Source organism: Grampus griseus (assembly GCF_964374135.1).
Source record: "Grampus griseus genome assembly, chromosome: 7".
NCBI classification, from domain to species: domain Eukaryota; kingdom Metazoa; phylum Chordata; class Mammalia; order Artiodactyla; family Delphinidae; genus Grampus; species Grampus griseus.
The window spans coordinates 64,563,682-64,580,932 of NC_139001.1; the positions used below are offsets into that span (position 1 = coordinate 64,563,682).

At 38.0% G+C, this 17,251-nt stretch overlaps 1 protein-coding gene across 1 annotated transcript in view; it reads right to left on the reverse strand.

Annotated features, from left to right (window-relative positions):
• Positions 1-400: 400 nt before the first annotated feature.
• The window catches only part of XIRP2 (xin actin binding repeat containing 2), a 66,802-nt gene continuing 49,951 nt past the window's right edge, over positions 401-17,251 (reverse strand). The window contains exons 7-9 of the mRNA XM_082659035.1: positions 7,503-16,866; positions 5,067-5,200; positions 401-537 (exon numbers count right to left, since the gene is read on the reverse strand). Coding sequence (XP_082515161.1) covers positions 5,106-5,200; positions 7,503-16,866 — 9,459 coding nt within the window. The 3' untranslated portion in view covers positions 401-537; positions 5,067-5,105. The remainder of the gene's footprint in view (positions 538-5,066; positions 5,201-7,502; positions 16,867-17,251) is intronic.

Genomic DNA, 17,251 nt, shown 5'->3' on the forward strand with positions numbered 1-17,251 from the left:
GTAACATCCACTTTCTGACACATGTGGATGGGCTGCAGACACTGTTGCAGGAAAGGAATGTTATCTTGTTCTTGTCCTTTATTTTCCACAGTTTTCATGTGTTCTATCTGCGACTCACTTTTAAATTCAGCAGATGTAGAGGTTGTCATTTCCGGTGGCCATTTAGGTTTACTCATTTTGAGCTCCTCCTCAAGGGGGAAGGTTTTCTTAGGCATCTCCCTGGAAGGGGGCCAAATGATTTTTAATTTTCCCCTCTCCCCACATTTTCTCAAGTCATCCCTTTGCCCTTCACTGTTACCAGCATCTAAATGTTTATTAAGCTCTCCAAGCATGGGGGTATTTTCTGCATTGTTTTTACACATATTTGGTTCTTCATTGGGAGTAAAGTCAACTGAGCTGCTTTGATTTTTGCAATTCCATCGATCTTTATGCTGTTTGTGTCCAAAACCTTCATCATAATTTCCTTTAGATTTGAAAAGTTGTTTAAAGTGAGGTTTACAATATATTTGTCCATGAAGCGATGCATAATTTCCCAAACTGCCAAAAAGAAAAAAAAATTTTAACATTCTAAATATACACTGCAAATTCATAAGGAATTAGGGAATTGATTATTTCAAGAATGAGTCAGAGATTCAGCACAATTAACTTAATGGCAATAGGAATGTGCTTATTAATTGAACATTCCTGTTAGATAATAGTCATCACTAATGCCCTACATGATACTTGTCTCGGAGTATTTAGAATTTCATGCTGTATGTCAGGTATTGGTATAATAGGTATTCTAGTGTAATGCATATGTAGTTATAGATGGTGTAAAATGATAGGACTAAGTCTTTGCTAACTCAGTGAATTGTGTGAGGGGTTTCAGTTTTCAATAAATCCTGAATAGCATACATGCAAAAATCAACTATTTGAGCTTCCTTGTTAACTGGATTTTGAATGAATTGGAAAGCTTGCCTATGCAATTTTTTATCTTGTCTCTTTGGAGAGATTAACAAATAGAATGCCTGTTAAAATTAAAATCAAATTTAGTCAAAGGCAGCAGCAGCATTTTTTGAATATTTCTGAACCTCCACATAAAAACAGAAAGCAAAACTTAAAACCCATGGATAAAATTACAACAGAACTAAGTGACAAGGTATCCTCACCAACCTCAAAATACAAGGAGGCAAGGACAAACCAACAATAGCTACAAGACTAGCATAATAGTTACATCTGTATGGGTGACAGTAGAGGGAGAAATGAAGGTGTCTAATGGACTTGACAATATGAGACCACAAAATAGGCAATCAATATTTCCTGGAAAGTGTCACATGCCAATCAGAGAGCAGCAGCTGAAATTGGGAGGGGTTTTGCCCGTTTCAATAGCCAGTGAGTGCAAAGGCCCTGTGGTAGGAAAGACTGAAGAGGCTAGTGAAATCAAACTCAAAACTGACCCACTGAGATCCCCTCTTAGAACAAGACTCTACCCTGAGAAAAAAAATTATGGGAGTGGAATCAAAATTGAGTTGGACAATGATGACAGAAATGAAAAGAAGGTCCCAATCAACATGGGGGAGAGGATCCAAGGCAGGAAATCCAAGAAGTCAAGCCACCATACTTTTTTGAACAGTATATGAAAACTAGGAGAGGCAGTTCTGTGAAGGTGGGAAAACCATCCTGAATTTTGCTTCCTTCCAAGATTTGTATAAACTAATTCCATATAAAAATGAGCAACAGGAAAGTATCAAGGCCAAATAGTATATGAAGTTATTATAAGAAATGAAAGAATAAAGAGCGTTATAATATCATTGCAGACAATGAAAACATGCTAGAAAAATGTGTTCTCAAAACATCAAAAATTTAACCTAATATTTCAAAATGAGCTAAAAGACATTAAGAAAATGATAAAAAACCTGAAAGAACAGCATGAATTGTAATTAGAAAAAGTCAGAAACAAGGTATCAGATACCAGGAAGAAAATAGAAGTAAAAGGAAAAAAATCAAGTATGTCAGCAATTAAAACTAAATTAAAAGATATACAAGAGCAAATCCATAGAAAGTGTCTTAAGAAAAACAGGAAAATCAAAAGCTGAAAATTTATAATCATAAATGAAAAAGGAGATAAGGATTTGAGAGATAATAGGAGCTCCTGAAGAAGAAAATAATGAAACAAGTTAAATATTAAAAAGCTATAATTTAAGGAACTTTCCCAATATAAAAAAGTATGAAACTACATATTGAAAGAGCACACTAAATAACTGACACTATTGATCCAGAATGACCAATACCACGAAGTATTCTAATAAAATGACTAGGTTTAAGAAAAAAATCCTTTGTGTATCTAAAAAGAAGAAAAGACCGTATTACTTATAAGGGCAAGAAAATTAGATTATTATCAGACCTTTCCAACACTTCATGCCAGAAAAAAAAAGAAATAATGCATATAAGATACTCAATGAAAGAAAATGTAAGCCAAAAATTTTACTTTCTGCAAAACTTACCTTCCATTGTAATGATCACAAATTGTTATCAATATGTAAGAACTCAAGGAATAAAGTTTCTATGAGCCTTTTCAGAGGACTCTACTTGAAAATAAGCTTGAATAACCAGAATGACTATGGAAATGTCAACATAAGGACAGTTCACAAGCATTAAATAAATTGTTATCTATAAACTGAGATGAGATGAGGGCAAAGAGGGAGATAATATGACATGCATTGGCTACATACTATGACACCAAAGACATAGTAGGACAATTTTAAAAAATGGGGTGTGGGTGATCAGAGGGGCAAATGCAATTTTTTAATGCTTTGATAATCAAATCAGTGGTGCTGATAGTTTTGTGATTCCAAAACTTGTTGTCCAAATGAATATGGGAGAGTCTAATTCTGTTATCTCCTTTTCCTTTGAGAACTGGAAGCCCTGAAGTGGAAGAAAGGAGGTACAGATGTAACAGAGAAGAGGTTAAGCAAAAGGAATGCAATTTTGAATTCAATTTGGAAATATCACTATGAATTCATGATATATTTTTTCTTTATACATAAATATTTACTAGCTCTTAACATTAAAAAAGCTTAGAAATAGTGATCAACCCAGTAGAAAGAGCATCAAGATTGTAGTCTTGAAATATCATTTCTCACTAAAGGAAATCAAGGCTTGGAGAAATAACTGGTTCCAGTAAATGGAACAGTAAATGCACAAGAGGAACATGGGACATCTAGTCCTATCAGATAATGAGGAAGTTATCACAGATTACTAAGGTCCTGTCAAAAGGATTCAGGATACAACTTGAAGTGGCTTCCACTGGCCAGGGATAGGATAACTGGAGTTTCAGTAATGATGATAATTGCATCTGATTGAAACCAGTCGAATATGTGTAACTCTGTGAGTTTATAAAGACATTAAAATATTTTAAAAGTGGTTATCTCTAGGTGGTAAGAAACCATTACATTAAATTGTTAAATAAATAACTGATACATTCACAAAACTGGTAAATAAAGGGAAAGAATTATGTACTTATTCTGCCTTTCCTTTATCAGTTGTACCCCTGTGTAACCAAATAGCAAATGAGGGGAAGCATCTTCCATAAAAGTATTCTCATCATGAAAAAGGAAGAACAAAATTAGAGTATCAGCATTTTGCAAACATCAATTAATGGATATAGGTATTAAGCTTCAATACCTGCTATGATCACAAAATGGGAAAAGCAGACTCCCTATGTTCTTTCAAAAGGAATCTAATCTTAGTTTAAACTAGAACCTAGATTCAGCTGACAGTCTGTTGAAAATACAAAGGATAAAGGAGCATGTGAACTGCACTGTGAGTGTGCAATCAGCAATTCCAGACTGTGGAAAACTCTACCAGTCAAATATCCTGGGTCCTTCACAAATAGATTGTAAGAAATGAAAGGAATGGATGGAAAGTCTATAGATTAAAAAGACGTGAAAGACATATCAGAGTTTTAAAAACGGACAAAACTAGAGTATAGAATCTCGGAAAGCACATTTGGATAAATAAAACTATAAAAATGCAAGGAAACAATTACTACAAAGGATACCATTTACTCACACGCAAGAGAGGTTGTGTTTGGGTGGGGCCCAGGGAGGAAAGAGCTTCTGGAATGACTAGCAATGTCGTATTTCTTGACCTTGACAGTGGTTACAATATGTTTACTTTATAATAATTTAGTGAGCCACATACTTGCTTTGTTTGTTTTTTTTTGTATTTGTGGGGTTTTATATCATGATTTTTTAAAACAGCAGTCATTGAATAAATATTTTTGAGTCCTTATTGTATATCTGTGTTCACTAGGTGTTGGCAAGACAAACATTAATACATTTCCTACAGCCAGTGACAACTACATTAGATTGTGTTAAGAACGGGGCAAGCACAGGGGATGCTGTGATCCACACAGGGGAGTTAAAGCAGGTTTCGTCAAAGACATAAAGTCTCAGTTGAGATCTGAAGAATGAGTGGTTATTAGCTGGGTGGAGAGCTGGGAGAGAGGCATGGGAAAACTCCTCCAAGGAGCAGCAATAACATTTGGACAGCTAGATGTGAGAGAGAAAAATAATGATTTTGAGGAACTGAAAGAAATTCATGAAAAGTAACATGCAACAGGAGGAAGGGGTGTTGGGAGATGAGAAAGGACAAGATCTTGACGTGCCTTTTAATTCATATTTAGATGTTAATTTTGGGGAGAGAGGAAGCCATTATATGTTTTAAACTGAGAAGGGCTCTCAGATTTGCATTTTAGAAAGATCATTCCCCCTGCACTATGGAGCATGCCACTGGGGCAGGTTGGTGGTGGTGAGAGTAACACTTGATTTTTCTTATTTATGTGATCTCCATGCTGGGACAAAAGGGACCCTTCTGGATTTGATTAAGAAAGCAAAATGTCAAAAGGAAAAAGGTCACAGCCATCCTGAGCAACACATAACAGAACATGATCACATTCCTGTTTGGTGTTGTTTTAACTGATGGCAACAGGATCTGGAAAAGTTGACATCTTTCTAGAGACATGATGTTATAAGTATACTGCAGACTGTTCAAATATTTGTGCCCCAGACCACAAAACATTTTACCTCAGTTTACTGTTGCAATGGTGGCAGCGGAAACAGGATTTATGAAAACTCTGCCTGTCTGCTACTAGGCACTCCATTGGATAAACCGTCTTCTGACAAAGTATACATATTTCCTTGTCTTGGAGTTGCAGTTTCTAAAAATAAAAATTTATAAAAGCTTATGTAATATTGTCTTCAGTCACATCGTTAAAACAAAACAAACAGCAACAGCATATTAACTGGCCATGCAGTTAGAGTAGAAAGCGCTAACACTACTGCCCTGGCTCCTCCGGATGCAGGACATCCCACCAACAGGTTTAAGGTCCTGGTACAATCAACCTTATTCTAGTGTCTCTATTATTTATACATCGTAAAAGTGGATTTTATTATTTAAGGAAACAATACATGAGTATAACGTGTTCATTAACTTTAATACATTCAAAAGAAAATATATAGGGAACTCAGCCATGAGGAGCCCTGAGAGCACTTATCATTCTAAATAACTCGGCTTTCCATATATATAAAGGTTTACACCTAACTTGGTCCAAAGTGTTTGTTTTTAAAGCATTCTGAAGAGATTTTCCCGAAACATATACATATCTTTTTCAGCTGATACTGTGTTTGTTTAGATATTTTCTTGATGGCTTAGTGTTGACTCTCTAACACCAGTTCTTTTTTTTTTTTTTTTTGCGGTACGCGGGCCTCTCCTGTTGCGGAGCACAGGCTCCGGACGCGCAGGCTCAGCGGCCATGGCTCACGAGCCCAGCCGCTCCGCGGCATGTGGGATCTTCCCAGACCGCGGCACGAACCCACGTCCCCTGCATTGGCAGGTGGACTCGCAACCACCGCGCCACCAGGGAAGCCCTAACCCCAGTTCTTAACTTTCAGATGAGCCTCCTAAATACACTGAAATGTTCAGGACCATTTGTCCTCAATCTAAACGGCTTAAGATTTTATGCCTCTGGGGATTCTTATATCTGCCTCTTATGATTTTCCTCCCTGTACCTACAGTCACATGCTGCTGCTCGCATGTGAATGCCAGCTCCTATGAATAATAGTAGTTATATTACTAACCAGTGTTTGTATAATGGTTCAAAACTGACACAGAACTTTCACCGGAGTATTGTTTTGATCTTCACAACAATCCTGTGAGAATAAGTAAGCTTTCATAGTAGTTATATACAAGAGCATATAGGCTCAATGTTCTTTATATAAAAAAAAATACATACACTTTAATGCTTTGATGCTCAATTTTGGCTACTGAGAAATCCCCTTGGTTGATTTTGTTCTACTAGGAGACACACTTCTATATTTAATACCATTTTCCTTGTGTTTTTTGTTTGTAGTTATCTTAGAAACTGAGCATTTGAAATTAATTAGACAGCTTTGCTTAATTATGCCAGAAGCAAGTACATTAAGAAATCATATTAACCTGATAAACTAGACACATATGTTGCAAATATGATAGAGGCAGAATTATTAGTTTCAGCAGTTTTTATTTTTAAACTTGCTACTTCAGTCTGTCCAAAAGAATGCACTACATTAATTATGTCAAGTCTTTTTATTGTGAAGTTTCATTAATTGTAAAAAGCAGGAAAATATAAAGAAATGAGCTGTTCTCTGACGTTAAAAAATTTGTACTAAGTTCATATGTTTTAAATCTCCCTCCTTCCAAATATAATCATATTTTAAAATTATTGTCCATGTTCATCTGTGAATGAGGCCAACTGAGCTATAATTTGGGGTTTAAAAAAGGTGAAAAAATCATTTATAGAAAAAAAAAACAGTGGCAGTAGAGAGAGCTAATTCCATCCAACTCAGTAACAATAATTTATATACAAAAGGTCTAATTCCATACCTACACTTTTGTCAGAGATCCCAATCAATAAAAATCCTTAAAACACATATGAAGAGTGTAAATTGTTTCTTGGATTATTAACAGGCTGTGTTGAATTCAAGCTCAAACACCACTTACGTCTGACAGTTAAAAATCTGTCAACAGTAGGTCAAGGAATATTATTTAATATTGTCTGTAACAAGTGGTTGAAATAATAACTTTTCATAAGACATATTCATAATGTGCTAATGGTATACAATGATTAATAAATATATAGTTCCATATAATAGTTAATACTATCACAATAACAATTATTATTATACCTGCTGCTTTATCCAAAGCCTTATTTACGTTGACAAACACAGGTCCCAATAATCTATATAGTAGTACTTGTTACTCTCACAAAGTGCTGGTGAATCATATTAAATTCCTTTGTAAAGAGAAAGTAGTAAAAGCAAGCATTGTAAAGGGAAGGATATCAACAACCAGGGAAAGCTGTTAGTTTTAGGTTATGTTGTTTAGTACTTTCCAGGTACTCTTTTATCTGCAAATCGTCTTAGTTATGGAACAGGTGCCTTTAAATGGGTTAATCTTACTTCACTCTTTGCAAGCTCATTTACCACTCATAAATGCAGATTCCTCTTGGAAGGTGGTTTTCATCTCAGTTGCAGAAGCATCTGAGGTTGCATATCCCAGGTTTTTAAAAACTCTTTCACTCTCCTGCCACGTCTGTTGAAAATTCCTCCTGAGTTCTGTAGGTGAATCAGAAACATCTAAAATATGGCCAGCGATGACATCCTCATAGGTTGGTGGGGCGTGCTTGAAGTCAAAGCCGGATCTGCCAGCTTCTGAGCCTTGTGATGAAGAGACCATCATCCTCGACCCAACAGCTTGACTCTCAAATGCATCCACACCTGAGAAAAGTTCACTTAGAGATCTTGTTTCAGAGCAGATGCTGGGCGGCTTAACAGGCATCGTTTCTTGCAGCTCTCTAGGATGACTGTGAGAAAAGCCGGTAAAGCTAGCGCTTTCTAAAGATGATAATCCAAATTCCTCCTTACAAAATGTACGACTTTCTTGTTTTATATTATGGTTTGCTTCTCCATTTGCATAAACTCTTCTATTTGACTTTGCGTCAAAACCTAGGCCATCCTCAAATCCCCTGAACCATCTGTTTATTTCATTTTCATGGTCATTCATGACATTTTCAGCCACTTGAGCAGTCCGGTTGGCGGCTTCATACCTCTGCACGTGCTCTGATAGGTGAGGTTTTTCGACTTGGCGGATGATTTCGACTGCGTCAAAACTCACAGTATCTGGCACTCTGCGCTTAGTGGAATTTACTCCATCTTTGTGAACGTAAGTCGCCCTTTTCCCTACTTTCCTTTCTTCCTCTTGAGCTTCCATGGATTCTCTGAAGGAACCACTATCAGCGTGATTTACACTTATAGGTATTGTGATTGTAGGTGGAGAGTCCCTACCACGAGCCTCTATCTTAATTTGACGACGAAGTGTTGCAGGAGATGTGATGATCTCAGTCCTCTTCTCTACAATGGGCACCGGGGTTACGGATGAACCTGGGACGGTCCCCCTGGATAACTTCGCAGTGGTGTCTTTGAGTTTGACAAGCTGTTCAGAGTGACTCTTGGGTGGAGACGGGGAGGTATTTGCTCTGAGAATTCTAGGTGGTTGTGACACAGGTCTTGGTGATGGTTCAGCAAAACTGTCCTTTTCAGGGGACTGGGAAAGCTTCTCCTTAGCAGAGGTTTCTGTTGGCCGTGCAGTAGACTCGATTGTTATGAAAGTTGGTGATGGCGGGCGTGTTTTTAAAGAGGGAGGAGAAGTCTTGGCATCAACTAGTTTAATTTCCTGATGGGTTTTCACATGATGCTGAGCAGTTGCTTCTTGATGAGTTGCTACTTGGTGGTGCTCTGTTTTTTCTACAATTGTATTTTCTTTCTGCTCAGTGTTTTTATTATAGCTGACATCAGCATTAGACACTTTAGATAATGTTTCATTAACACTAGTAGCTTTATTTCTCTGCTTTCCTGCTTTAGAGGATATCATGGCTGTTTGAATTATATTTTCACAGGACACAAGCCTATCCTCTGCCTGAGTTTTAATGTGCATTATTTCTTCTTTGATTTTTTCTATGTTATTCTCCATAGCAATGCGAAGTCCATATTCTCTTTTTTCTTCACTTAATAGCCATACTGGAATAATATTTAAGAGCATCTGAAATGTTTTAATGCCATTTTTATCTGGCTCTGCTTCAAACTCTTTTACCCTAGACAAAATCTGTTGTAGTTCTTCACGTTTTCTCAAGAATTCCAATATATTTACCGCACATTTTCCATCTTCCTGCTGGGATTCTCTCACAGAGGAAAATAAAGATTTGTCCTGTGTCATCTCTTGCTTTGAATCTTTAGTGTTAGAAAAGACTTGTTTCTGTTGTAGGCCCTTGACGCCAAGACATTTTTCTTCTTGCAGATTATTACATGGCTGGGGCAACTTTTTATGTTCACCTTGACTTTCAGAAGTCTGTATATATGTTTGGTGAAAATTCTGAGTCTGTGAATCAAGATGTGCACCAGTAACCTTTTGTTTGACTACCTTCTGGGCTGATTTATTCAAATGTTCTTGTTTTCTTTCAACTACTAGTTTTTCTTTCTTTGGACCAATCATTGGTGGTCCCTGAATTGTTTCTGCACTTCCTGGAAGTTTCCCACTCTCAGATTCTCTAAATTCTTTTTGCTTCTCATGAAATATATTGAGCTTACTTTCATGGCTTTTCTCTGTGGATTCTGTAGGCAGTTTTACCGTTACTGTCTTCTCCTTCGTCGGTAACTGATAATATTTTTCAGCCACCAATTGCTTATTGCTACATTCAGTCCTTGCTTCTGTTTTCTCGGTTTCCTGGTACTGTTGTTTGGTAATGGTTTGAACATCAACTTCAGCTTGCTTTTCATGGCTTTCAGAGCTGTGGCTTGTTTCATTTAACTTACGGTCTAGAGTTGGAAGCTTGATGGTTTTAACTTTGAAACTGGGGGAAACTGGTTTGCTTTGGGGCAAGTGCAACTGCTCCAGATACTTCTTCTGTTGTGTTTGCTGTGTCCTACATTCTTGGTGACTCTGTTTAATTTCACGAGCTGATTTAGATTGGATCATGTCCCTTGAGCTCTGCAAAACTTCCTTTTTCACGGTATCTTTGTCTTCTGAGGCTGTTGGAACACGCTGGAGCCTCTTGGCAGTGAATGTCACTGCTGGTGTTGTGGAAAGCTGGTTATCGGTACACACTCCTAGTACTTGAGAAAGACTTTGAGAGACTGGGTTGGTTTGAGCCACAGTGACCCCTGAATCCATTCCAGCTAGGGGGACCTCCTCCTTTGTTTTTTGTAACAGCACTTCCTTTTTCAACTCTGATACGTTTTGATTTTGGCTTTCTGTTTTGACTAGGTTGTAGCAAGAACTCTCCTGTTTTTTCTGTTTTTCAAGTTCTTCTCTTTGTTGTCTGTATTTTTCTTCAGCTATCATTAAAGGCGTCTTAAATTTTCTCATATAAGGTTTTGGACTTTGCTGTCCTGAACTTGCTGGAAATGAATGGGATTTTACAAGAGGTGCTATCAGTTTTTCCTTGGGTGGTGAAGTTTCTGGAACTGTCTGTGAGAGAGACCTTGTAGAGTCCATAGATAATTGTTTTCTTTTATCAAGACTTTTTCTAGATACGTTCTGCTTTGTCTCTATGTGTTCACTGCTACTTGCCATTATTACTCTTTTCTGATCCTTTGAGGGAGTAATTTTACATTCCATATCTGGTGGTGAATTTTCCAATTCAACTTTTGGGGAACTATGATTCTTCTTATCTGCTATCTGCTTGGGAAATTTGGGTTTGGGGAGTGTGGGAGGTGGCAAACGTCCTCCAGATTTTCCTGTTATGATTTTAGCCTGAGAGCTTGAGGCTTCTTCTTGGGAATATTGTATGAATGCTCCACTGTGCTTTTCTTGAACAGAAGAGGAGAGGAGATGTGCTGGTTTTAGAGATGGAGCTGGCGGAGGGGGAGGTGGTGGAAACATTGCTAGACATTCTCTTTCAAACTTCTCATCTTCTGGTGGTGGAGGAAGAGGGAGGCCTGGGAAATTCTCAAATTCAGCCTTTATTTTCTCTGTGGACAGTGAGGGAAGAAACACATTTTTTTCAGGCAACATCATGAAAGGAGGTGGAGGAGGAAGAGGAAATTCAATTTCAGCTGATGAATTGGAAGGTAGAGGAGAAGGTGGAGATGGAGGTGGAAGAGGGAACTCACTTTCTTTTGCATTATTTTCAAGGTTACAGTTGATTGGATTAAAGGACATTTCCATTGCCATTTTTAAGTCTTTGGAAGTATTTGTCTTCGTTAGAAAGTCCTGGCTTTTCAGATGAATATCAGTCTGCTTTTTGTCAGTTGCCTTAAATTTATTGTGGCTTTTTTGGGCGACTTTCACTTCTGTTACACTTGACATGTCTTGATCCACAGGCAAAGTCTGCCACACTGGTTGAGGGGTCATGTTCTTTTTCTTTATATCTTTATTAGAATATTGCATTTCTTGCTTTAACAGAGTCTGCTTCTGAAAGTCCTCTGAAACTTCACATGTTTCTCCAGCCATCTTGTTGACTGGACCCTGGGTTAAACTGGGCTTAGAGCTTTGTGTATCTGTTGATGTTTTAGTGTTTTTGGTATGTTTAGGACTCTTGTCAGGTAAAGCCTCAATCTTCTGGTGGTCATTCCTCACTTCACAAGTTTCAGTCTGTTGCTTTCCAATTGTTTTATCAATAGATTGGGTAAAGACAGCATCCTTCTTCTGTTCTCTCACTGTCTCTGATTCCTTGGTTTTTAGATGTTCCCTAACTGACACAGTTGAAGTCAGTTGTCCACTCACATGTTCATCTCTAAGATGTTGCTCTGTTGTGTTATCAGTCCAGATACCCATTCTGTCTCCTGATCCCAACACATTTTTAATAGCTTTGTGCTGTGAATTAGATAACCTTCTAAGGTTTTTCTCAAGAGCATCATTGTTTTGTTCACGATCTATGACAATCTTTACGGTGCCCTTGGGGGCTTTTGGAAGATGAACCTCAGTTCTTTCTTCTCTTAAATCCCCATGACAAGATTTGCCTCTAGTTTGATTAAGAATGTCTGCTCCCCCCTGCCACCTGGCTGCTGGCTCAAATGGTCCTGGTCTTGGCTGAAGAACGCTTGTTTTGTCCCTCTGGACAGCCACCTGATGATTCTCGATTTTCTGCTCTTCCTCAGATCCTACCATCACAGATTGCACATCTTCTTTGATTACACTTTTTTTATTTACCTCTTTGAAAGCTCTTTGTGCTTCTTTTAGGTTCCTTAATGATGCTTCAAGGTCATCTCGGATAAGCTCCTTTTTCAGGATTTCCATCCTTGTGTTTGCAGTCTTTTCAAGGCATTCAGTAGCTTTCTCTATATCCCCAGGGACGACATCAGGCTGTTTAGATTCTTTCCATTTTTGGTTTGATTCCTTCAGTGACTTGAGTGTGGCCAGCATGTCACCTTTTATAATTTCTTCTGTTTTAGCCACTGTTTTCTGACTTATGGCCTGGCTCAGGGAATTTAGGGTTGACTTCAAATCACCTTTTATGATTTCTTCTTTGGGTGACTTACAAGATGTACTCTGAGGCTCTGTCAGAAAAACCTTAACTGTATTATGCACATCTCCTGGGATGATGTCAGTTTCATTAACAGTACGTTCAACCTGAGATTGCCTTTTCTTTAATAACAGTTTTGTACCTTCTACATCGCCACCAATTACATCTTCCTCTTTTTCTTGTTTCCTAGCTGTTAGTGTTTCATCTGACCATGTCTGGAGCTGTCTGAGATAATCCAAAGCTCCAGTTTCTATGCATGTTGTAAAAAACTGAACATTTCCCCTCTCAGAGGCATCGATTTTAACCCTTTCAGATATTTTATTGTTTGATATGGAAGATAGCAAATTATGAATGGTACGTTTTACATCACCCCCTATTACTTCTTCACGCTTAATTGTGTCACCAGCATTTTCATGAAGAAGACAATAGATAGTCATGTGAACATCACCTCTTTCATCTTCCTGAATCAAAATGCCTTTCTTTACAGATCCTTCCTCGGAGAACAGGTTTTTTATTGCTTGTTGGACATCACCACTCACTATCTCTTCTTTTTCAGCATGAAATTCTGTTGATCTGTTTAATAATTGAGTTTTGGTCAAATTAACGTTTCCCTTCTCTTCTTCACTAACCAAAATCTCTCTTTTCTTACAGTCTCTTTTGGAAAGTAGCTTCACCATTATACTTCTGAGGTCAACCCTGACGATTTCTTCTTTCTGTATCTCAGGAGAGGCTTGATTCAGGAGCTTGTATTTTGCCATTCGAACATCCCCAACTTCATCAGCTTCAATGATGATTCCAGGAGCCTCAATAACTTTTTGAGAGTAGAGTTCTTCTAAGGTTTCTTTAATGCTCTTGCCAATAACTTCCACCTTTTCTACCCTACTTTCAGTAAATTCATGAAGGGGTGTAGTTTCAAAGAGCCATGTAGTTGTCTTGACATCAGAAGGAGGGATTTCTTCCTTGGTGATTTTTGTGATGCTTTCATCTGCTTCCTTAATAGAATCTAAAGTTTGGTTTTCAAAAAGCCATACTGCCTGCTTCACATCACCTTTCTGCATATCTTCCTGGGTGACTGTTTTGATATTTTCATATCCTGACCCTTCTCCTCTCAGCTCATCTAGAGTGTGGGTCTCAAATAGCCAAGTAGATGTTTTAACATTGCCCTTTTGTATTTCATTGACACTTACTGTTCTTATATAAGTCTTCTTATCCAAATTTTCAGACTCAAAGAATTGTTTACTTGTCTTTACATCCCCACCTTGAATATAGTCTACAGTGGGCACAATACCATGTGGCTCTTTTGCAATCTGATCCAGTGGCTGGGTTTCAAATCTGTATCTGACAGAACTAACATCTCCCTTCTGAATGTCTTCTTGTGTGACAGATTTAATAACATACACAGTCTCTGATTCATTGATGGAGTCTAATGGTTTCGTTTCAAAAAGCCACCTTGTCCCTCGTACATCTCCATGAATTACCTCTTCCTTTTTAACTGTTGTCACTTCATGATAACACCCTTCTCCATCTTGAATTGCATAGAGTGGATGGGTTTCAAAGAGCATTCTGTAGCTTTTTACGTCACCCTTTATTGCTTCTTCAGTAATTGTTTTCTTGGTGCTAATACAGTCAGATTCTTCTTTAATCTCGTCTAAAGAAAAGGTCTCAAAAATAAAGCACCCCTTTCTTACATCTCCACCTTGTATGTCTGTCACTGTCTTAACTAATTTATCACCTTCTTGGCTTTCTTTTATCATATCAATTGGTTGGTTTTCAAAAAGCCACCTGCAGTTTAAAACACTGCCTTTCTGAATATCTTCAGTCTTTAGGGTTTTGATCTTTTTCAAAACTTCCTCTGAACTAGAACTTATAGAATCTAAGGACTGACTTTCAAATTTATGCCGCAGGCTGGAGACATCCCCAGCTTGGATATCCATTTCCACGGCCTTGATTTCCTTTCCCTCTTCTCCTTTTATGCTGTCCAAATTTTCTGTCTCAAAAAGAAAGCATGCTGTACGAACATCCCCACCATGGATTTCCTCCTGTTTTACAGTTTGCAATTTGACTGTTGCTTCAGAGTCATCTTTTATGGAATCAAGTGACTGAGTTTCAAAGAGCCAAGTACAGGCTTTGACATCTCCCTTATGAATTTCTTCACTGCCAGTCATTAATGAAACTTTTTCATAAAGAGACTCCATTGGCTGGGTTTCAAAAAGCCATCTACAGGTTTTGACATCCCCTTTAATAATATCTGTAGCTTGTTCAGTTTTACTTTCTACTTCTTCCATATTACTAAAATATTTAATCGCATCAAGAGGTTGGGTTTCAAACAGCCATTTAGCAGATTTCACGTTCCCAGTCTGTATTTCTTGAGCAGATATTCCTCTAATTATCTGAAATTTATTAATGCTTTCATCAAACTGGTCAATGGGCCTTGTTTCAAAAAGCCACCTACAGCTTCTTACATCCCCTCTTAGGATTTCTTCTTGCTGGACTGTCTTTACTTGATGATATTTTCCAAGGTGATCTTGAATGGCATACAATGGTGTTGTTTCAAAGAGTGATTTATTTAACTCCACAGCACCTCTTGTGACTCCTTCCACCTCTATTTTATCCGATGCATCAAATTTAATTAAGTTGTTTGATTCAAAGATACGTGTGTAATTCCTTACATCTCCTCTGTCAACCTCTTCAAGTTTCACTGTTCGTACGTACTCTTTTTTATCTTCTCTAATCTCTTCCAGAGGTTGGGTTTCAAAAATCCATTTCTGGTGCCTAACATCCCCCTTTTCTTCTTCAGAAGTAGTAATTTTTTGAAGTTTTCCAACATCAGGGCTATCTTTTAAAGCCTTTATTGGAAGTGTTTCAAATAAATGCTTAGTAGTTTGTACATCACCCCCTATTATCTCTTCAGACCTTAGAGGGTCTGCATCAGGAACTTCTTTTAGAATATCTAATGGCTGTGTTTCAAACATCCAACACTTTCTAGAGACATCTGTACCTATTACTGTTTCCTTTTCAATGATGACCTCTTCTGACTCTTCTTTGATTTTCTCCAAAGGTTGGGTTTCAAATAACCACTTTGCCCTACTCACCCCACCTTTGATATTTTCTTCCATGGATATTCCTCTGATGACTTTAATTTCTGTTATATCCTTGTTAATTGTGTCTAAGGGCTGTGTTTCAAACATCCAACGTGCTCTTCTCACATCCCCCTTTTCAACATCTTCTCTGTGAACGGTTTTAATTTCTAGCATTTGACCTGAACCATCTCTAATAACATATAATGGTTGAGTTTCAAAACACTTTATACTTCTCTTAACATTTCCCTTAATTTCTTTGAGCTCAGACCTGAGTTGCAGTAGGTGCACCTCATCTACTGAGTGAAGGTGTCTAAGTTGATCCAGATGTTGAGTTTCAAACATGTATCTCACAGTCTTGACATCCCCCCTGGTTATGTCCTTTATGGCAGTTACTACTGATTCTTCTTGACTTTGATGCATTTTATGCATTGAGTCTAATGGCTTTGTTTCAAACATCCACCGCGCTGTGCAGACATCTCCTCTGGCTAGCTCAGGAATTTGCTCAGCATTTTCTTCAGTGACAGAAGAATGATCCCCCAGAGTATCGATGGGTTGGGTTTCAAACATCCATGTTGTGTATCTCACATCACCACCAGCAATGATTTCTCGATCAGTGATGCCCTTGGAGATGTTATCTTCATCTGGAGAGCCATTGTTAATGGAATCTAATGGCTGATTCTCAAAGATCCATCTCATGGACTGCACTTCCCCCTTCAGAATTTCATCCCACTCCAAGTGTTCTCTTTCCGAGTTCAGACATTTTTGAGAACTGTCATTCGTATTTTCAAAAACATACCGGGCTTGCTGCACATCTGCTGAAACTGAGCTCCCCAGGTTCACTTGACGAGAAACAATCTCAGAAACCTCACTGATATAATCTTTTTCTAAGTTTTTTCTTAACTCAGGATGGATGTGTTTATATAAACGGTTTAATTCATACAAATTTCTTTGCTTGGAATATAATTCTTTGGGGACTGGTGGTATTCTAGGAGGGCTGGGGAGTTCAGGGGACTGGGAAAATGCTGTCACATCTATTGGAGTTTGAAGTATGTCAGGTGGGGGAGGAGGAAATTCTTCTGCCTTTTCCGAAGAAGTGGCATTAACTTGTGCCAGAGTCGAGGAAGTGGCACTGTGGTCACTGTATCTTGTGGTTGATGTTTCCTTCCTCTGGCTGGTTGAAGTGGAAGAAGTGGAAGAGGTACCCACAATTGATGATGGCTTTAAAGTCTCTTCATATTCATTTTCAATCTTTAAGGGAGAGAAAATCAAATCTTATAAAGATGAGTGTAGTGGTAGAGACTTTTTAGGCACTGCCATTCACCTGTCCACCTGCTATGACATCTGCACTGGGAACAACAGGTGGTATACTCCATTTAGAGACCTACTTAGGAGCAACAGTCAGTATTTGTTACTATCTGCCCTATAATCTATTTGCACTTTTTAGAGTTATATTCCCTATTCAATACATCAACGACTCAGTATTTTAACATTTACACGTAATCTTGATTATTTTTCCTCCTTTACGTAATGTGCTATGCAGAGTAATCTAGAGGGAAACAATAAAAGTCTTAAAGAACTTTTGAGGGTTGTTTTGTTTTCCTTGGAATTTTAAACAGAACAGAGTAAGTAGCTG